This window comes from Musa acuminata, chromosome BXJ1-5 (assembly GCF_036884655.1).
Source record: "Musa acuminata AAA Group cultivar baxijiao chromosome BXJ1-5, Cavendish_Baxijiao_AAA, whole genome shotgun sequence".
NCBI lineage: Eukaryota > Viridiplantae > Streptophyta > Magnoliopsida > Zingiberales > Musaceae > Musa > Musa acuminata.
The window spans coordinates 40,853,610-40,873,535 of NC_088331.1; the positions used below are offsets into that span (position 1 = coordinate 40,853,610).

General features: G+C 33.3%; 2 protein-coding genes across 2 annotated transcripts; both read right to left on the reverse strand.

The window, feature by feature from the left end:
* Positions 1-2,180: 2,180 nt before the first annotated feature.
* On the reverse strand, positions 2,181-4,350 carry LOC135673969 (triacylglycerol lipase 2-like). The gene is made up of 9 exons (XM_065183373.1): positions 4,177-4,350; positions 3,981-4,091; positions 3,725-3,865; positions 3,529-3,639; positions 3,253-3,406; positions 3,091-3,121; positions 2,865-2,944; positions 2,603-2,698; positions 2,181-2,503 (listed from the first exon to the last, which is right to left on the reverse strand). The coding sequence occupies exons 1-9, from the start codon at positions 4,348-4,350 to the stop codon at positions 2,181-2,183; spliced, it is 1,221 nt and encodes a 406-aa protein (XP_065039445.1).
* Positions 4,351-14,119: 9,769 nt separating this feature from the next.
* LOC135673970 (triacylglycerol lipase 2-like) lies at positions 14,120-16,297 on the reverse strand. The gene is made up of 9 exons (XM_065183375.1): positions 16,124-16,297; positions 15,928-16,038; positions 15,668-15,808; positions 15,472-15,582; positions 15,206-15,349; positions 15,034-15,074; positions 14,808-14,887; positions 14,542-14,637; positions 14,120-14,442 (listed from the first exon to the last, which is right to left on the reverse strand). The coding sequence occupies exons 1-9, from the start codon at positions 16,295-16,297 to the stop codon at positions 14,120-14,122; spliced, it is 1,221 nt and encodes a 406-aa protein (XP_065039447.1).
* Between the last annotated feature and the right edge of the window lie 3,629 nt (positions 16,298-19,926).

A 19,926-nucleotide genomic window follows, 5' to 3' on the forward strand; every position in this document is an offset into this window, starting at 1 on the left:
TGCTGTTACAACTGCTTCTGCCCAAAACTGATTTGGAATGTATTTTCATTTATGCAAATTTTTTTATCATTTTAACGATAGTTTAATTCTTACATTCAACACCATTTTTTTTTAGTGTATATAGTGCTGTTAATTCTCTATGAATAGCATTGTCTTCACAAAAAGAATTAAACTCATTAGATAAATATTCACCACATCTATCTATTTGAAGTGTCTTTATACATCTACCACTTTGCCTTTCTACAAGTACCTTGAATTTTTTTAAATTATCAAATATTTTAGATTTCAGTTTCAGAAAATATACCCAACTCATACGACTATAATCATTAGTAAATAATAGAAAATATTGACTTTCAATAAATAATTTTGTATTCATAGATCTATATAAGTCAGCATGAATTAATTCAAGACAATTAGATGCTCTCAATGCTTTTCCAAGAAATAATTTTTTACTTTATTTTTCATAAATGTATCCTTCACATACACCAAGCGTATTGATTTTGGGTAGTCCGAAAATCTTTTTTTTATTTAACAATCTTAAACCATTAATATTAAGGTATTCATATTTTAAATGTCACAAATTAGACTAATTCTTTTGAGTTTGAGCATGCTTCTCAATATTTGAAACATCAAATATAACCATCATCAAATTAATTAGGCTTTTCAATTCTTTTGTTTTGCATCATACAAACATTTACTGTAATTAATTAGGCTATATTATTTTATCTTTAATAGTGCATGAACCATCATCAAATATAACTTAATATCCATCATTTATCAATTATCCAACACTCAACAAGTTATGTGATAAACTAGGAACAAAAAAAACATTATTAAGGTATTTTATCTTCCCTTGACTTCTCTTCACATTAATTATTCCTTTTCCATCCACTTGAATTTGTTTGTTATATTCAGTTCTAACTTTCAAGAGTTTCATTAATATCTCTAAACATTGATCTTATGCCTAATATATGATTAGAACATTCATTATCCAAAAATCAAATATCATTTGAGATACCATTAACCTGAGTAAAAAATAATTTATTATTTTCTTCATTTTCCTTGCTTGCTTTTCTCTTTTCTAACAATTTGCCTCCATGTGACCAAACCTTTTATAATAGTGACATTGAATTCTACTTTTATAATTTTTTTATTATAATTTGATTGCTTTTATTCATCAAGCCCATCTAAGTGTCATCTTCCTCTTCCTCTTCTATTTCCTCTATCACAATATCCTCTTTTGCCACGTCCTCTTCCTATTGATTTTTTATCTTCTTTTGAAGTAGAAGACCTGAAATATATTTTCTTCACTTTTTTAAGTAACATATTTAAACTTGCTTCATGTGCTTACGAGGAACCCATTAGTTCATCTAAAAAAAATGTAGATAAATCTTTTGACTTCTCAAGTGCGGCAACAACATATCAAATTTCGGAGTTAAACTTCATAAAAAATTTTGCAATAATTATATGATCATGAAGATATTCATCATAAAATTTCATTTGACTAACGATTTCAATCACTCGAGAAAGAAAATTTTGTACTGATTCATTGCTTTTAATGAACAAAATTTCAAACTCACGACGAAGGGTTTGAAGTTTTACCGTAATAACCCTTGATAAGTCTTGAAATTTATTTTGAATCAACTAAGCTTGCTTTGAGGTTGACGCCATTGCAACTCTTGAGAAGATTATCTCATTGAAAGCTATAATACCTAGTTCAAACTGAAACTTAACTCTGATACCACAAAATATTGGAGATGGAGGAGCAAGGAAACGATAAAAGCATAATACTGCGATGTAATTAAAAAGAATCATTTCGATTAAAAAAATCGATGTAGTATTTAAACAAGAGGTAAGACATAGAACACTTACAAGATATTCCCTAAGTACACATACCTCTCTTGCTTCGTAAACTATGATAATATTTATAGAACCTAATAGTAACTACCTCACTTCATCATGTCACCCATGATTAAGTTAAGTATAGAATTATCCTATAATTACTACATCATGAGTCACTAATTATATAACTACTTAAAACTTGAGAATTACCTAGATAATTACTGTGAATTCTCAATAGAGTACAGTACACCAAAAATGTCAAGTCAGCAGCAATCGCTCATTTGTCCTTCACCATTCGCATATGGTTATAATTAAGCGCTGCAACAGGAAGAAGCCTATCAACTGTGTTTGTTGAAGAATGCGATGAGGCCGTCGTAGACGAGCTGCTTGGCATTCACCGCCATCACGAAGTCCATATGTGCGTACTCCTTCACCAGCTGAGCCACGAGCTTGTCGGCGTCATGGTTGCTGAGATCGTTCAACAGCAGCTGCACGTCCTTCACGTCCGACAGCATGTCCCCGCCGCCGTAGCTGAGCAGCAGCGGCAGGTCGTGTGTAATGTTGGACATGTGGTATTCGGGTGGGCTGCTCTTCCCATACGCAGCCATGTTGGCCATACTGCTCTCGTAGTCGTACTTTGCTATCACTCCACGTCTGAATGCTGTTAGTACTCAAAGAAAGGTATACATACTCCCTTGTGAGAAAGAACCCTAAGTAGCTCAATTACATGATATTTTAGATTTGTATCAGACTGACTGACTCTGTGAAAAATGGACGAGTGTCCTCACAGATGTAGGCTCGAGTTCATACTTCAAGAAGATGTCAACAGTGGAGTAATTAAGGCAGCAGTTTGGCCCTACATCCAAAGCGAGTGTGTGTGCAGAATAAGGAAGGAAAAGTCAATACATATGTAAATTAATTGAAGACTACAATAAATAAATAAATAAATAATATATATATATGATGAAAGTCAAATCAAACTTATGTTGCGGAATATTATCACCGGAATAATTTGTCCGTACCTGTGAGTGATGCCATAAAGTCGTAGCAGTTCACCTCCGGCATAGCGCAGACGGACTCCAAAAACTGGGTTCCAACTGGCCTGTTTATCCATTAGGAACGCACTTGAATTAGAAGAGCTTTTACGATAACATCACTCAATATATGGTCGGTCATGTTGATAAGGCCTCTGATGATTTTGTCAGCACATTTCTTCTGACAACAAGAGGGATATGTCAGTTTACGTACCCTTTAGGATGAAATTCTGCCACTCCAAGCGCTCCCAACATCTGCAAGAAAAAGCAAGAAAGCTATGACACAGCACTGGACGTAGGTAAATTAGAAGAAGATAATGATCTAGCTCCCTTGATGAGAAAAATCAGTGCTGTGAAATGGTAGAGTGTTGTGAACTCGTTCTTACTTCTCCTGAGAATGCGCTGGCTGCAGCTGCTCCGATTGGAGTTGCCATGTAAGTCAGATAGGCCACCGGACTCAAAAGGGCAGCTGACTTGATCATGTTCACCAGCTTCCCTTCAGAGAATGCTGATAGAGCTGTCAGAGTTCCCTGTAGCATCCAACGCCACACAGTTATAAAAATGTTGTTGTAGTAGCAGTGGTAGTAGTAGAACATGAACATACAAGGATGATATGTTTGGCATTAAAGTAATTCAAAGAAAGGTCTCCTACCATGGAGTGACCAACGTAGTGCAGCTTCTGCCCAGTTTTCTGGAATACAAAGCCCACAGTAGCAGGCAAATCATAGCTGGCCAACTCATCCCATGACCACGCCCAATAAGCCTGCGAGACAACAAAAGGTTGATGCTAATTATACCAACGACCTGCTCAGGACTTCATAAGCAGCAATGTAGAGAAGATGACTAACCGGGTTTGATGCATCGAGAGACTCATGGCGACGGCTCCACCTGGTGCCCCTGCCGTGTGTAATCCATACATCGAATCCGTTGTCTGCAAGTACGAAAGCCAGTGATTGTTGAGGTGGATTCAGTAGCCACGTCAACCCGTCCTGCCATCGCCCATCAATCGTCAATCATCATATCATCATAAGAGGAATGACGAAGAAGACAGCGTACTGTGCATGCATGCATGGCAACACATGCAGATTGCTCAAGGAAACGTACCATGAGGAGTCCATGTTGCAGCAGCACGGGCTGCCTCTTCCCCGGGCTGCCGCCTCCTCTTCCTTGTGGGATCCTGTGCATGGTCAGTATGTACCCATCTTGCGTCTTCACCTGCAAGGGACGCAGCAGGCTTCAACCACTCATGCCATGCCCGCATCAATCATCAATCCATCCACATTTATCTGCACTCGGCTACCTCATATTCTTGGCACTCGTAACCCTGAGGGCTCACGACGGCGGTGCACACCCCATCATTTCTAGCTTCGAGGCTTTGCAGCAGCTGCCGGTGTCCGCGAGCTCCGACCAGCTCGCAATGGAAGCCCATGGAGAGGACGAAGGTGATGACGAGAAGCCAGCTGTGGAATGCCATGTTGGAGGTAAGCGAAGGATGATATCGCCTCCTTCACAAGGATTGGCCTTCTTATAGGGAGGAGGATGAGACCTCGTTCATGGCCTTCTAAAAGGGTGGAGGAGAAGGAAGGAAATGGAGAGGATGATCTGTTTAAGGCAGTTGAAGGGTGGTGATACGTGATTCTCGCTACGTGTTAACAGCTCTCAAAATGCTAGTTTTTATATTGATTAAAGAGCATCTATTTATTTTTTTAAATAATAAAAAAATTATCGTATCCTAATAAATGTTTTCACCGATATCTATTTATTTTAATCTTTTTATTTTATCTAATTATAACTATTTGAATTAATCTTTTCATACCCCCTTAATTTAAAATAGTTATAACTTGAAGTTGTAATAAAAGAAATAAAATTATTCCTTTACCAAAGCTTTTATAAAGATATCGACAAGTTGATCTTTCATACTATAGCAGTCCATTTAAATTTCTCTTTTATTAATCAATTCACGAATGAAATGATATCAAACTTCGATATGTTTGGTAAACTTTTGAAAAACAGTCATTACAATAGTAAACTTGTTATCGCAATAAATTTTAGTTGATCCATCTTATTTTTCTTGGAGATCTAATAGAATTTTTTAAAATCAAATTGTTTGACATGTTATACTTGTAGACATAATATATTTCATCATAGAGCTTGAGAGAGCAATATATTCTTTTTTTTTTTTTTTGTCCATGAAATCACACCTAAGCTAAGGTTGAGCATAAATCTTTAAGTATTTTTTTTTATCATATGCACAACTAGCCCAATCAATATCAGTATAAGAATACAATTTAAAATATTTTACCTGCTCATAACAGATGTCATAATGTATCTAAAAACTTTTTTTGTTAGTTTTAGGAACTCATTGATGCTTGATGTTTTTTTACTTCATTTATCATAATCAGTGTTTTCCTTTTTTTTTTCTTGAATCCTTGTTAAAACCTACCTTAATAAAGATAGGTATGTATATATGTATATATATATATATATATATATATATATATATATATATATATATATATATATATATATATGTATATATATATATATATATGTATATATATATATATATATATATATATATATGTATATATATATATATATGTATATATATATATATGTATATATATATATATGTATATATATACATATATACGCATACATATATACATATATATATACATATATACATATATACATATATATAATTGATTAGTTTTCTTTATTGTTCTTTTGTTATCATCCTCTTGCCCTATAAATTTCATCAAATGTGATTCTCTCATTTTCTTTTTTTTTAATGTGTAGATCCATGTAGTACAACATGGAAAAACAATCTATATGGAGATATCCTAACGACGAAGGCGTAATGTAATAGATAAAAGGTGGAATTCGAATCGTATAAATGCCAATACATATGTAATGTTTGAATATAAGGAATAAATTGAAAAGAAAAACACCAACAACATTACCCTATTTAAGATTTGTGTGGGAATATTAGGCTCTCCATCCTCTCCCACACAATGTTTATTCACAAGATTTGTTGAGTAAGATTCTCATATGATATTCACAGGATTTGTTGAGTAAGATTCTCTCTCATATGATATGCTTTTGATAAATCAATATAATTTAATATATATTTTATTAGGATAATTTATCAAAAAACTCTAACACTGAGATTTTACCATATAGTGCCCCTATATTTGATTTTTATCGATTGGTATCCTTTTTTTAAAATATCATAAATATTCTTGAAATCGAGTTGTCCCATTTGATAAAACGAGATATGACCAATCCAAGGGCTAGATCGGTCCAATTAGGTTTGTGATCCGGGTCAAATCTTATGAAGTTGATTAGATCATATTTGAATCCAAAGGGTTACATGAGGATTACACTGTACGAGTGTAACCCTAGTGTAGGTGGCAATAGCCAGCACTCCTCTCCTCTCTTCTTTTATTTGATGACGAATGACAATGATATTCTCCTCTTTCCGATGATGATATCCTCTTGTCTTCGACATTGGCTTCTCTATAACATCTTCATGATGGCATCACTAAGAGATTATAATCTCATCTCCTCTTCAGTTATGAATGATAGTATTTTATCAATGGTTGCATCACATCACCGAGCATAAAAGTAAGCTTTATATTTAAGAAAAAAAATATTTTTATAGTATCTTATATATTGCAACAACCATAAGATTTTTTCAATTATATGGAGAATATTCGATATAAATTTTGAATGAATTGTTCATTTGTGTTACTAATTGAAGAATGCAATAGGTGATGAGAATATTATAATAACGTAGGTTCCAGAAGTTATGTAAATTTTACTAATTACTAATCATGATTTGTTACATTGCTTGCTAAATTTTTAATTACCTTACTTCACACTATAACCTTAGCTTGGCTTGTGTTCTTCCAAACATTTTTTGTGCTAATGTAAATGTTTAACTGTGTGGTTTGTCATCAAAAGTTAAAAGTGTTTCACCCTTCAATGAGTAGATATGGTGGATATCAGCTTTAATTTGTTATATTTCCTTGTAGTTTTTCTAGTGCTGATTAGAATGGTGTTGGCATATGTTCTTCCAAGCATGTTTATCTCACGCTAACTATAATACCTCTGCGATTTGGAATTGGAAGGTATTGTTTGTTCTTTTATATGTTACAAAATTCTCTTGCCAATCTTGTAACGCAAATACACATGTTTCATAAAGTACTTTGATGATTGAAAATTAGTCATTGATGTGATTTATTGATGAAATAATCCTTAAGAAATATTTATATTGTTCTTATTATTATCTAATAATTTATGTTATAATTTGTTCTTCCTTAAACTTTGGATATAATGTCACATATTCATAACATTTAATTCTGTATATAAATAGAATGATGTCATTGTGTCGATGCTTTCAAACTTAAGGGTGAGAAAGTTGATCGAGTGGCTACTATAAGTAATATATATCATAACTTAAATGATTTATATTAATCATCAGGCGTGTGAACGATACATGCAGTGCGAGGAAAAGAGAGAGAGAGAGGGAGGGAGGAGGACGTCATACTAAGCAGGTCGGAGCAGGTGACCGGGGAAAGCTTGCACGCGGCAGGCATTCGAGAGATGAAGTTGAGCGTGTCGTAGAGGCAGACTCGATCGACGCCCTTCATAGCAGTGCAGCATTCGTCACTCGGCGCGCCATGGGAACCAGGAACGGCGTAGGAAGCGCACGTTGCGAGTCCGACAAGTGCCGCGGAGCAGTTCTGCGCAGGCTGAGACCGTGTTGAGGCCGTGCAAGCATGAGGACCACAAGCAAGAGCACAGTGGCGGCTAACCCCAAGACTGGCTTGCTCACTGCCATTGCAGTTTGTTCATGAACTGTCACACCAGTTTGGGCTCTCGACTGAGATATATATAGAAGTTCGTGGAGTGTTGCATCGCGTGATTCACCTGTCTATGATCATTGCAGAAGTTCGATTCGATGAAAGTGTCTCTGATACTAGCCAACCTCAGGCAGGAGTGTGATGCAGGTCTCCATCTTAGCATACCTAAGAATGCCGATTTTTTTATCAGTATGAGTTCTCGCTGCCCTTAGAAATTAAGGAGAAAATGAAAAAAAAAAATATTAGAAGAAATTAGGAGTATTCCGATGATCTATAGTCCTTAAAATTAATCCAAAATTACCTATTTATATTAATAAAAAAATAAAGTATAAATTTTTTAAACAATAAAAAAATATATCATATCCTAAGAAATCTTCTCACTCTCATCTATTTATTTTAATCTTTTATTTTTATTTAATTTTAATTATTTAAATTAATCTTATCACATCTCCTTAATTCAAAATAGTTGTAACTTGAAGTTGTCTTCGAAAAAATTAAAATTTTCTTTCGCCAAAAATTTTGTAAAGGTATTGATTTTCGATGTTATAGTAGTTCATTTGTATTTCTTCTTTATCAACCAGTTCACAAATGAAATGATGTTGAACTTTGATGTGTTTAATGCGCTTATGGAAAATAGGATTTTTTGTCATTGCAATAATACACTTGTTGTTGTAATAGATTTTAGTTAGTTTATTTTATTTTTCTTAGAGATCTACTAAAATTCTTTGAAGCCAAATTATTTGGCATGTTGTACTTGTAGCCACAATATATTGCATCTCAAAGCTTGAGAAAGCAACACATTCTTTTTATACTTGATCACCATGTTGCATTGTTATAGATATGACATCCACTTCATATATCGTATTTACTATAATTTGGATTGTATATAAAGGTATTGAAGTGGTGTCGATGGTCGCCTCTCTCCCTAAGAGATACACGCACCAATATTTGATTGTGTGATGTAGCATGAGTAATTATTTGTCATAAATAAGATAATTCTTTTGAGATTCTTGAAACATTTTAGAGTGATACACCATGGATCGATCATCTTACATCTAAATAATCCCCACTATGTCTCCGGACGCATCCACCACCAACTCAAATGGATGTTATAAATGTCTTTGTTAGACAAATTGTATGGTTTAGTGATATAAGAAGATCGTGAGAGCCCTAAGAATACTTTACGAGAAACAAAATAGAGAGAGTCAACTCATCTCATTTTGGCAATTGATGAATTCCCAAGCAAAACTCAAATGGGAAAAGATCCTCGTAGCACCCCAAATAAGTGAGACATTACAGTATGTTAATGATTGTTTCTTACTTTAGTAGTTGTTAGTTTGTTCTTACTCTTCCCATTGCCAAAGATGATTTGTGAAGAGATCTTGATGCGTGAAATGCAACATTAACGATCGATAGTTCGCGTCGATGAAAATAAACGACATCTTCATGAGATTATTTTCTTTCTTAAGTTGTATTTCGACAATTTAAGATCTATTATTATCATATATGATATCCTATCAATTATTGTTAAAGGTTAATCACGCTAAACATGAGTTGCATAATGTATTTATCAGGCAACTTTACAGGTATTAACGTGATCACTCATTTTTTTGCTTGATCAACTTTGTTCCAAGTTCTAATACGCATCAGATGTGTCATTGTTAATCATCCTTTTGAAAGTTAAAACCAAGCATGGGATGTTGACCGGTTAAATATGGAAAACCTCTTTGATGACATGCTGAAGGAACATAATAATACGTGAGACGCTGAGGGTTCTGCAATAGGCAGACAAGGTAGATCTCCTCGGACCTGGAAATATCATTTATTTACGCTGTGGTTATACTCATGCCTAATGTTCACCCAGCACCGTTGTCCTCATGCTGCTTCTGTTATGACATTGGGTGTGATACCACTTGAAGCTGACACGGTCCAAAAGGGACATAATTTGGATGCTGATTCGATTGGTTCGACGTATGATTTATTTCTCTTTCACCTCCCTTTCTATATGAATCTACTATAGAGTATGTTGGGTTGAAGGAGCAAGAAAATAATAAGAACAGAATACTATGATGTAATTAAAAAAAAATCTTTTGATCATATAGTGTTTAAACAAGAGGTTAGACATAAAATACTTATAAGATATTCCAAGTACACATACCTTTCTTGCTTCATGAACTATGATCCTTTTTATAGGACCTAGTAGTAATTACCTCACTCCATCATATCACCCAAGATTGAGTTTGTTATAGGAACTACCATATAACTACTAGATCATAGGTCACTACTTAAAATGTGCCTATAACTATCTAGAACATGACAACTACCTAGATAACTACTATGAATCAATTATCAATACTCCTTCTTTATTCATAGTTATATACATCGATTTGAGACATAAAATAAACATGCTTCTGAACCGGAAGCGATTTAGTGAGGATATCCACAATTTGTTCACCTATTCCACAATACTTTATTACTATAGATCCACTTGCTACAAAATCCCAAATGAAATGATAGTGTATCTCTATATGTTTCGTTCTTCCATAAAATGTTGGATTTTTCATTATTGCAATTGTGGCTTTGTTGTCATAAAATATTTTCGTTACTTCTTTTTGCTCTTAATGAATATCTTCAAAAAGTCTTCTAGGCCATATTATTTAGCAAGCTGTTGATGTTGTAACTACATATTCAACTTTCGATGTCGATAACACAATTGTTATTTACTTTGTTGAACTTCAAGATATAGCTCATGATCCGAGGTTAAAAAATATTGCTTGAAGTACTCTTTTTATCATCTAAAGCTTCTACCCAATCACTATTAGTGAAACCAAATAATTTACATTTGAAATTATGAGAATACCAAATGTCATAATCTGTAGTTCCAGCAACATAATGTAGAATTCTTTTAACAGTTCCGAGATGATGTTTGCTTGGGCTATACATAAACCTGGATACTACACCAACGAAAAAGGTAATATCTGTTTGAGTATGAGTTAGATAAATAAAACCTCTAACTAAACTTTTGTAGTACCTTGCATTTGTCAAACATATACTATCTTCAAGTTTCAATTTCTCATTTACATTCATGGGTGTTACTATAGCTTTGCAATTAATTATGTTACATTTTCTGAGTAAGTCTATTGTATATCTTCTTTGTGAAATAAAAATTTAATCTGATCCTTGCTTCACTTCTAACTCAAGAAAATAATGCACTTAGAATTGACATTTCAAACTTATTTGTCATACATTTTTTAAATTCTACTACAAAAGAATTAGATGAACCCATATATATAATATCATCAACATAAAGGCAAACCATTATAATATTATGTTCACCTTCCTTCTTCAGATAAATAGTAGGTTTATTATTGCTCCTCTTAAATCTATTTTGATGAAAATAATAATTAATTTTACTATACTATACCCTTTGAGCTTGTTTAAGCTGAACTTTCTTTAGCTTATATACCTTTTCTTCATATTCTTCAACCGAAAAATATTTAGGTTGAGTAACAAAAACCTCTTCATGTAAATCTCCATTTAAAAACGTAGATTTCACATTAAATTGATAAATAAGCCAAGTCAAGTGAGCAGCTAAAGCCAAGAAGATTCTCACGGTTTTAAGACAAAAAGTATCATCAAAATCAATATCTTGTTATTGTGAATATCCTTTTGCTACAAGTCAAGCCTTATGCTTTTGGATACTTCAATCTACATTAAACTTTATATTGAATACTTATTTTAATCCAATAGCTTTCTTTTCTTTCGGTAGATTTATTATCTCCCATATTTCATTCTTCTCAAATGATTTGATTTCCTCCTTCATTGTTTTTCACAATTCCTTTTTTTTTAACTGCTTCCTCAAAAGTTATGATTTGAAATAAATGAAGCAAATATTGAGTCATAAATTTATGTTAGTAGTCTGATTTTTCCTAGAGGGGTTTCATTTGAGGAATCAGAATTTCAACTACTACAGGTGAGGTTGACGAAGAACTTGTTGGGGTAGGATCTATCACTTAATTCTGTGGAGTGTCTAGTTATGTTGGAATCTGAATTTGTGTTCCACTTTCATTGATCTCCCAATTACAACTTGTCTTTTCATCAAACACAACATTTCTGTTAATAATAATTTTTCCACTAATCGAATTATACAATCGATATACTTTGGATTGTAAGGAATAACCAATTAAGATGTATTTTTTAGATTTTTCACGAAGCTTGTGATGGTTTTATGAATTTACCAAAGCATAAGCAATACAACAAAAAATTCTTAGATACCTTACACTTGGTTTCATACTATACCAAGCCTCAAAATGAGTTTGATTCATAACAACCTTTGTTGGTAAAATATTCAATAAATAAACTGTTGTTACAACTACTTCTACCCAAAACTAATTTGGAATATGTTTTCATTTATGCAAACTTTTTGTCATTTTAATGATAGTTCAATTCTTACATTCAGCTACACCATTTTACTTTAGTGTATATAGTGTTGTTAATTCTCTACGAATACCATTATCTTCACAAAAAATTTAAACTCATTAGATAAATATTCACCATATCTATCTGTTTGAAGTGTCTTTATACATCTACCACTTTGCTTTTCTATAAGTACATTAAATTTTTTAAAATTATCAAATGTTTTAGATTTCAATTTCAGAAAATATACCCAACTCATGCGACTATAATCATTAGTAAATAATAGAAAATATTAACTTTCATTAAATGATTTTGTATTCATAGGTCTATATAAGTCAGCATAAATTAATTCAAGATAATTAGATGCTCTCCATGCTTTTATAACAAGAAATATTTTTTTACTTTATTTGTCATAAATGTATCCTTCACATACATCAAGCGTATTAATTTTAGGTAGTTCGAAAATCTTTTTTTTTTGTTTAACAATCTTTATTAAGGTGTTCATATTTTAAATGTCACAAATTAGACTCATTCTTTTGAGTTTCAATAAGAGCATGCTTTTTAATATTTGAAACATCAAGTGGAAACATCTTGTTTTACATCATACAAACATTTACCTAATTAATTAAACTATATTTTTTTATCTTTAATAGTGCATGAACCATCATCAAATATAACTTAATATCCATCATTTATCAATTGTCCAATGCTCAACAAGTTATGTGATAAACTAGGAACAAAAAAAATATTATCAAGGTATTTTACCTTCCCTTGACTTATCTTCACCTTAATTATTCCTTTCCCTTCCACTTGAATTTGCTTGTTATCTTCAGGTCTAACTTTCAAGAGTTTCATTAAAATCTCTAAACATTGATCTTATACCTAACATATGATTAAAATATACATTATCCAAAAATCAAATATTATTCTACTCTTGTAATTTTTTATTATAATTTGATTGCTTTTATTCATCATGCCCATCTAAGTGTTATCTTCCTCTTCCTCTTCCATTTTCTCTACCATGAAATCCTCCTCTGTCACATCCTCTTCTTGTTGATTTTTTGTCTTCTTTTTCTTCACTTTTTTCAAGTAACATATTTTAACCTTACTTCATGTGCTTACGAGGAACCCATTAGTTCATCAAATAAAAATATAGATAAATCTTTTGACTCCTTAAGTACAGCAACAATATAATCAAATTTCGAAGTTAAACTTCTCAAAATTTTTACAATAATTATATGATCATGAAGATATGCACCATAAGATTTCATTTGACTAACAATTTCATCACTTGAGAAAGAAAATTTTGTACTAATTCATTGCTTTTTATGAATAAAATTTTAAACTCACGACAAAAGATTTGAAGTTTTACCGTAATCATCCTTGATGAATCTTGAAATTCATTTTGAATCAACCAAGCTTGCTTTGAGGTTGACGCTGCTATAATTCTTGAGAAGATTATCTCATTCAAAGCTATATTGTCCCGTTTAAACTAAAACTTAGCTTTCATACCATAAAATATTGTAGATGGAGGAGGAAAGAAACGTTAAAACAGAATACTATAATACAATTAAAAAGAATCATTTCGATTAAAAATTTTGATATAGTATTTAAACAAGAGGTAAGACATACAACACTTACAATATATTCTCAAGTACACATACCTCTCTTGCTTCATGAACTATGGTCATATTTATAGGACCTAATGGTAACTAACTCACTTCATCATGTCACCCATGAGTTAGGTATAGGAACTACCCTATCACTATTAGATCATGCGTCACTACTTAAAACATGTACTTATAACTACTTAAAACTTGAGAATTACCTAGATAATTACTGTGAATTCTCAATAGAGTACAGTACACCAAAAATGTCAAGTCAGCAGCAATCGCTCATTTGTCCTTCACCATTCGCATATAGTTATAATTAAGCGCTGCAACAGGAAGATGCCCATCAACTGTGTTTGTTGAAGAATGCGATGAGGCCGTCGTAGACGAGCTGCTTGGCATTCACCGCCATCACGAAGTCCATATGTGCGTACTCCTTCACCAGCTGAGCCACGAGCTTGTCGGCGTCATGGTTGGTGAGATCGTTCAACAGCAGCTGCACGTCCTTCACGTCCGACAGCATGTCCCCGCCGCCGTAGCTGAGCAGCAGCGGCAGGTCGTGTGTAATGTTGGACATGTGGTATTCGGGTGGGCTGCTCTTCCCATACGCAGCCATGTTGGCCATACTGCTCTCGTAGTCGTACTTTGCTATCACTCCACGTCGGAATGCTGTTAGTACTCAAAGAAAGGTATACATACTCCCTTGTGAGAAAGAACCCTAAGTAGCTAAATTACATGATATTTTAGATTTGTATCAGACTGACTGACTCTGTGAAAAATGGACGAGTGTCCTCACAGATGTAGGCTCGAGTTCATACTTCAAGAAGATGTCAACAGTGGAGTAATTAAGGCAGCAGTTTGGCCCTACATCCAAAGCGAGTGTGTGTGCAGAATAAGGAAGGAAAAGTCAATACATATGTAAATTAATTGAAGACTACAATAAATAAATAAATAAATAATTTATATATATATATGATTAAAGTCAATTCAAACTTATGTTGCGGAATATTATCACCGGAATAATTTGTCCGTACCTGTGAGTGATGCCATAAAGTCGTAGCAGTTCACCTCCGGCATAGCGCAGACGGACTCCAAAAACTGGGTTCCAACTGGCCTGTTTATCCATTAGGAACGCACTTGAATTAGAAGAGCTTTTACGATAACATCACTCAATATATGGTCGGTCATGTTGATAAGGCCTCTGATGATTTTGTCAGCACATTTCTTCTGACAACAAGAGGGATATGTCAGTTTACGTACCCTTTAGGATGAAATTCTGCCACTCCAAGCGCTCCCAACATCTGCAAGAAAAAGCAAGAAAGCTATGACACAGCACTGGACGTAGGTAAATTAGAAGAAGATAATGATCTAGCTCCCTTGATGAGAAAAATCAGTGCTGTGAAATGGTAGAGTGTTGTGAACTCGTTCTTACTTCTCCTGAGAATGCGCTGGCTGCAGCTGCTCCGATTGGAGTTGCCATGTAAGTCAGATAGGCCACCGGACTCAAAAGGGCAGCTGACTTGATCATGTTCACCAGCTTCCCTTCAGAGAATGCTGATAGAGCTGTCAGAGTTCCCTGTAGCATCCAACGCCACACAGTTATAAAAATGTTGTTGTAGTAGCAGTGGTAGTAGTAGAACATGAACATACAAGGATGATATGTTTGGCATTAAAGTAATTCAAAGAAAGGTCTCCTACCATGGAGTGACCAACGTAGTGCAGCTTCTGCCCAGTTTTCTGGAATACAAAGCCCACAGTAGCAGGCAAATCATAGCTGGCCAACTCATCCCATGACCACGCCCAATAAGCCTGCGAGACAACAAAAGGTTGATGCTAATTATACCAACGACCTGCTCAGGACTTCATAAGCAGCAATGTAGAGAAGATGACTAACCGGGTTTGATGCATCGAGAGACTCATGGCGACGGCTCCACCTGGTGCCCCTGCCGTTTGTAATCCATACATCGAATCCGTTGTCTGCAAGTACGAAAGCCAGTGATTGTTGAGGTGGATTCAGTAGCCACGTCAACCCGTCCTGCCATCACCCATCAATCGTCAATCATCATATCATCATAAGAGGAATGACGAAGAAGACAGCGTACTGTGCATGCATGCATGCATGGCAACACATGCAGATTGCTCAAGGAAACGTACCATGAGGAGTCCATGTTGCAGCAGCACGGGCTGCCTCTTCCCCGGGCTGCCGCCTCCTCTTCCTTGTGGGATCCTGTGCATGGTCAGTATGTACCCATCTTGCGTCTTCACCTGCAAGGGACGCAGCAGGCTTCAACCACTCATGCCATGCCCGCATCAATCATCAATCCATCAACATTTATCAGCACTCGGCTACCTCATATTCTTGGCACTCGTAACCCTGAGGGCTCACGACGGCGGTGCACACCCCATCATTTCTAGCTTCGAGGCTTTGCAGCAGCTGCCGGTGTCCGCGAGCTCCGGCCAGCTCCCAATGGAAGCCCATGGAGAGGACGAAGGTGATGACGAGAAGCCAGCTGTGGAATGCCATGTTGGAGGTAAGCGAAGGATGATATCGCCTCCTTCACAAGGATTGGCCTTCTTATAGGGAGGAGGATGAGACCTCGTTCATGGCCTTCTAAAAGGGTGGAGGAGAAGGAAGGAAATGGAGAGGATGATCTGTTTAAGGCAGTTGAAGGGTGGTGATACGTGATTCTCGCTACGTGTTAACAGCTCTCAAAATGCTAGGTTTTAGATTGATTAAAGAGCATCTATTTATTTTTTAAAATAATAAAAAATTATCGTATCCTAGTAAATGTTTTCACCTATATCTATTTATTTTAATCTAAATTTTAATCTTTTTATTTTATCTAATTATAACTATTTGAATTAATCTTTTCATACCTCCTTAATTTAAAATAGTTGTAACTTGAAGTTGTAATAAAAGAAATAAAATTATTCTTTTACCAAAGCTTTTATAAAGATATTGACAAGTTGATCTTCTATACTATAATAGTTCATTTAAAATTTTCTTTTATTAACTAATTCATGAATGAAATGGAATCGAACTTCGATATTTAGTGTACTCGTGAAAGACAGAATTCTTTGTCAATACAATAGTAAACTTGTTATCGTAATAGTTTTTAGTTGATTCATCTTATTTTTCTTATAAATTTAATATAATTCTTTGAAGACAAATTGTTTCACATGCTATACTTATAGACATAATATATTCCATTTTAGAACTTGAGAGAACAATACATTCTTAATTTTTTATTATCCATGAAATCACACCTAAGCTGATGCTGAACACAAATCCTAAAGTATTTTTTCTATCATATGCACAACTAGCCCAATTAATATCAGTATAAGAATACAACTTTAAAACTTTTACCTGCTCATAATATATGTCATAATTGAAAATCCTTTTAATGTATCTAAAAACTTTTTTTTGTTAGGCTTTAGGAACTCATTGGTGCTTAATGATTTTTTACTTCATTTATCATGATAAGTGTTTTCCTTTTTTTTTCTCGAATCTTTGTCAAAACCTAACTTAATAAAGATACGATCAAATTTTTTTAAAGACAATTGCTACATAGATTATAACTCCTTGTCAAATTCAACCTTTTTCTTCTCAGACTTCATTGCAAGTAACGTTTCTCGTTTTTGTTTATTAAATTTTTTTCATATTCTTTTAGAGTCATCTTCTTATCTCTCTTTCTTTCCCAGTCATTAGTTCTACTTTCATTGTTATGCTTTATCTTTTCAGATAATGCTAACTCTTTTTATTCTTGCGACTTCTCAATTGAAAGCTTGTTATCTTTGGATTTTAGGGCCTCATCTTTTCCTTATGCATGCATTTCATTAGTTACAGTTTCCCAATTACCATAACATGTTCTATAACATTTCATCTCATAGCGACTATGTGAGATAGTTTATATATACTCACAAAAAATTCAAATGATTATATTTTTTAGATCATAATGTCGATTCATTACTAACAGAAGAATGAATGCGTGTACAAAGAAATCCAAAAATAATAAGAGAAACATTTGTTTTTTATCATCCTCATAGTTGCTATCAATTTTTTAATTTTTATCATAAATTAAATATTTTTTACTATCAAATATCTTTTTCTCATTAATTTTTATATACTAATTGTTCTTTTTTCCTTTCACTTTAACCTTATTATCATATCCCATTTGTATTGTAGATCTGATTAAATTATCAAAATTTTGAAATAAACTTTTATCTCTTATAATATGATTATTACGTCCACTATCCAAAAATCAAGCATATATTAAATATTCTTTATTAGAAGCTATAAAAAAAATTTCTTCATCCTTGTTTTACTATTATTTTTTTAATGATAATTTACTCGATTTTTGTTCTAACAATCTTTTTCAAGATGATCATATTTTTTACAATGAGAGTAGAGAGAAATATTTAGATTTTTATACCAACAATCTTTTTCAATATGTCTTATTTTTTTAATAAAAACATTAACAAATTTTTTTATTACATTCATTAGAGTTCCTCTAACCTTCATTAGAGCACTAGATTGTCCATGACTTCTATCATTTTATTCTCCATTGAGATTTAGTTTTTAAAATTTTCTTTTGGTCCTTCTAATCTATCTACATTTAAAGAGCATATTCTAAAGTTTAATTAGAAGATCTATTGACTTTTTGTTCATAGACTAAAAGTGAGTTTATTAATTCATTAACAAATAATATACTTGTATCTCTATTTTTTTTTATAACAGTAGAAATAATATCAAATTTTAAAAATAAACTCCTTAATTTTTTACTATAATTTAATCTTTTAGATTTTCATCGTAACATTTCATTTCGTTTATAATAGAAGAGACTTTGGAGAAAAAACCAATGAGAAATTCAAAATCTTTCATCATAAAGAGTCGAATCACATTGAATAATTTGAAACTTTAAAATTTTTACCTTATTTGTACCTCCAAACATACTTTTTAATTTTTTTAGGTTTTAGATACTATCATTATTCATGGAAATAAAGACTCGTCTATTGCTTGTAGTAGCATATAAAGAGGTCTTGCATCTTTCTACATATTCTCATTCATTTGATCTTTTTAATCTTCAGCAATATTGGTATCCTATAAATCATACTCTATAAAATCATTCTCTACCAAATTTTATAATCCTTATGAAATAAAGTTTTTATTTCAATAGTCTAAAATTAATAATTTTTACCCTTAAAAATAAGAAGAAGTTGATTAGAAACACTTGCTTTAATGCTTGTCATTATCTTTTTTTTCTTATTTTTTAATTGACGTACTTCTATTAGTTATTTTTTCAATCAGGCTCTTGTACCACACTTGTTGGCTTTTGGCATAACTTTAAAAGAAATAAAAAAAAAGAATAGTAAAAAGAAACTGTAAATATTTTTAATCTGCAATGCTTCTAATTGATATAAGAACATCAATTTATATTAGCCAAAAAATAAAATATAATTTTTTAAATAATAAAAAAGTCTATCATATTCCAATAAATCTTATCACTTTCATATATTTATTTTATTATAAATTTATATATTTTATTTTATTCTTAATCTTAATTACTTGAATTAAACTTATTATTCTCTCCCATTTCTTCCGCTTGATCGGCGACCCCAACAGGATCCAGTAACCACCGGATGCGGTCGACTACGATCAAATACTGCATGCCCATCTGTTTGCATCCAAAGGCAATGGACGTGGAGCTGATCACCAATGGCGATGTCATGGAACGAGTGACCGAGCTGTTGGAGGCGAGCACGCCGATCTTGGTCGACGAGACACCGCGTCAAACGAGACTGGGACGTGACAAGGGAAAACGTTAAGAGTGTTGCGTTTAAGAAGTTGAGCTCCCCACCTGCACCCGCCATGGCAGAACCGATTGCAGTCAGGAGGCAACTTTGCTATTGGGAAGAGGGTTGATGATTGACACAGCAAGGTGCAACGCGAGTCACCGAGTTGACTCCTCGAACCAGCTTCTCACCCACGAGAGTTGACTTTGACTAACAAGTGATCTAATAAAGGGAACTCCTCAAAATAATTTTAAACTCCTCAATATATATACACATATATATATATATATATATATATATATATATATATATATATATATATATATATTTGATCGAACCGTCAAACATTACTATTAACAT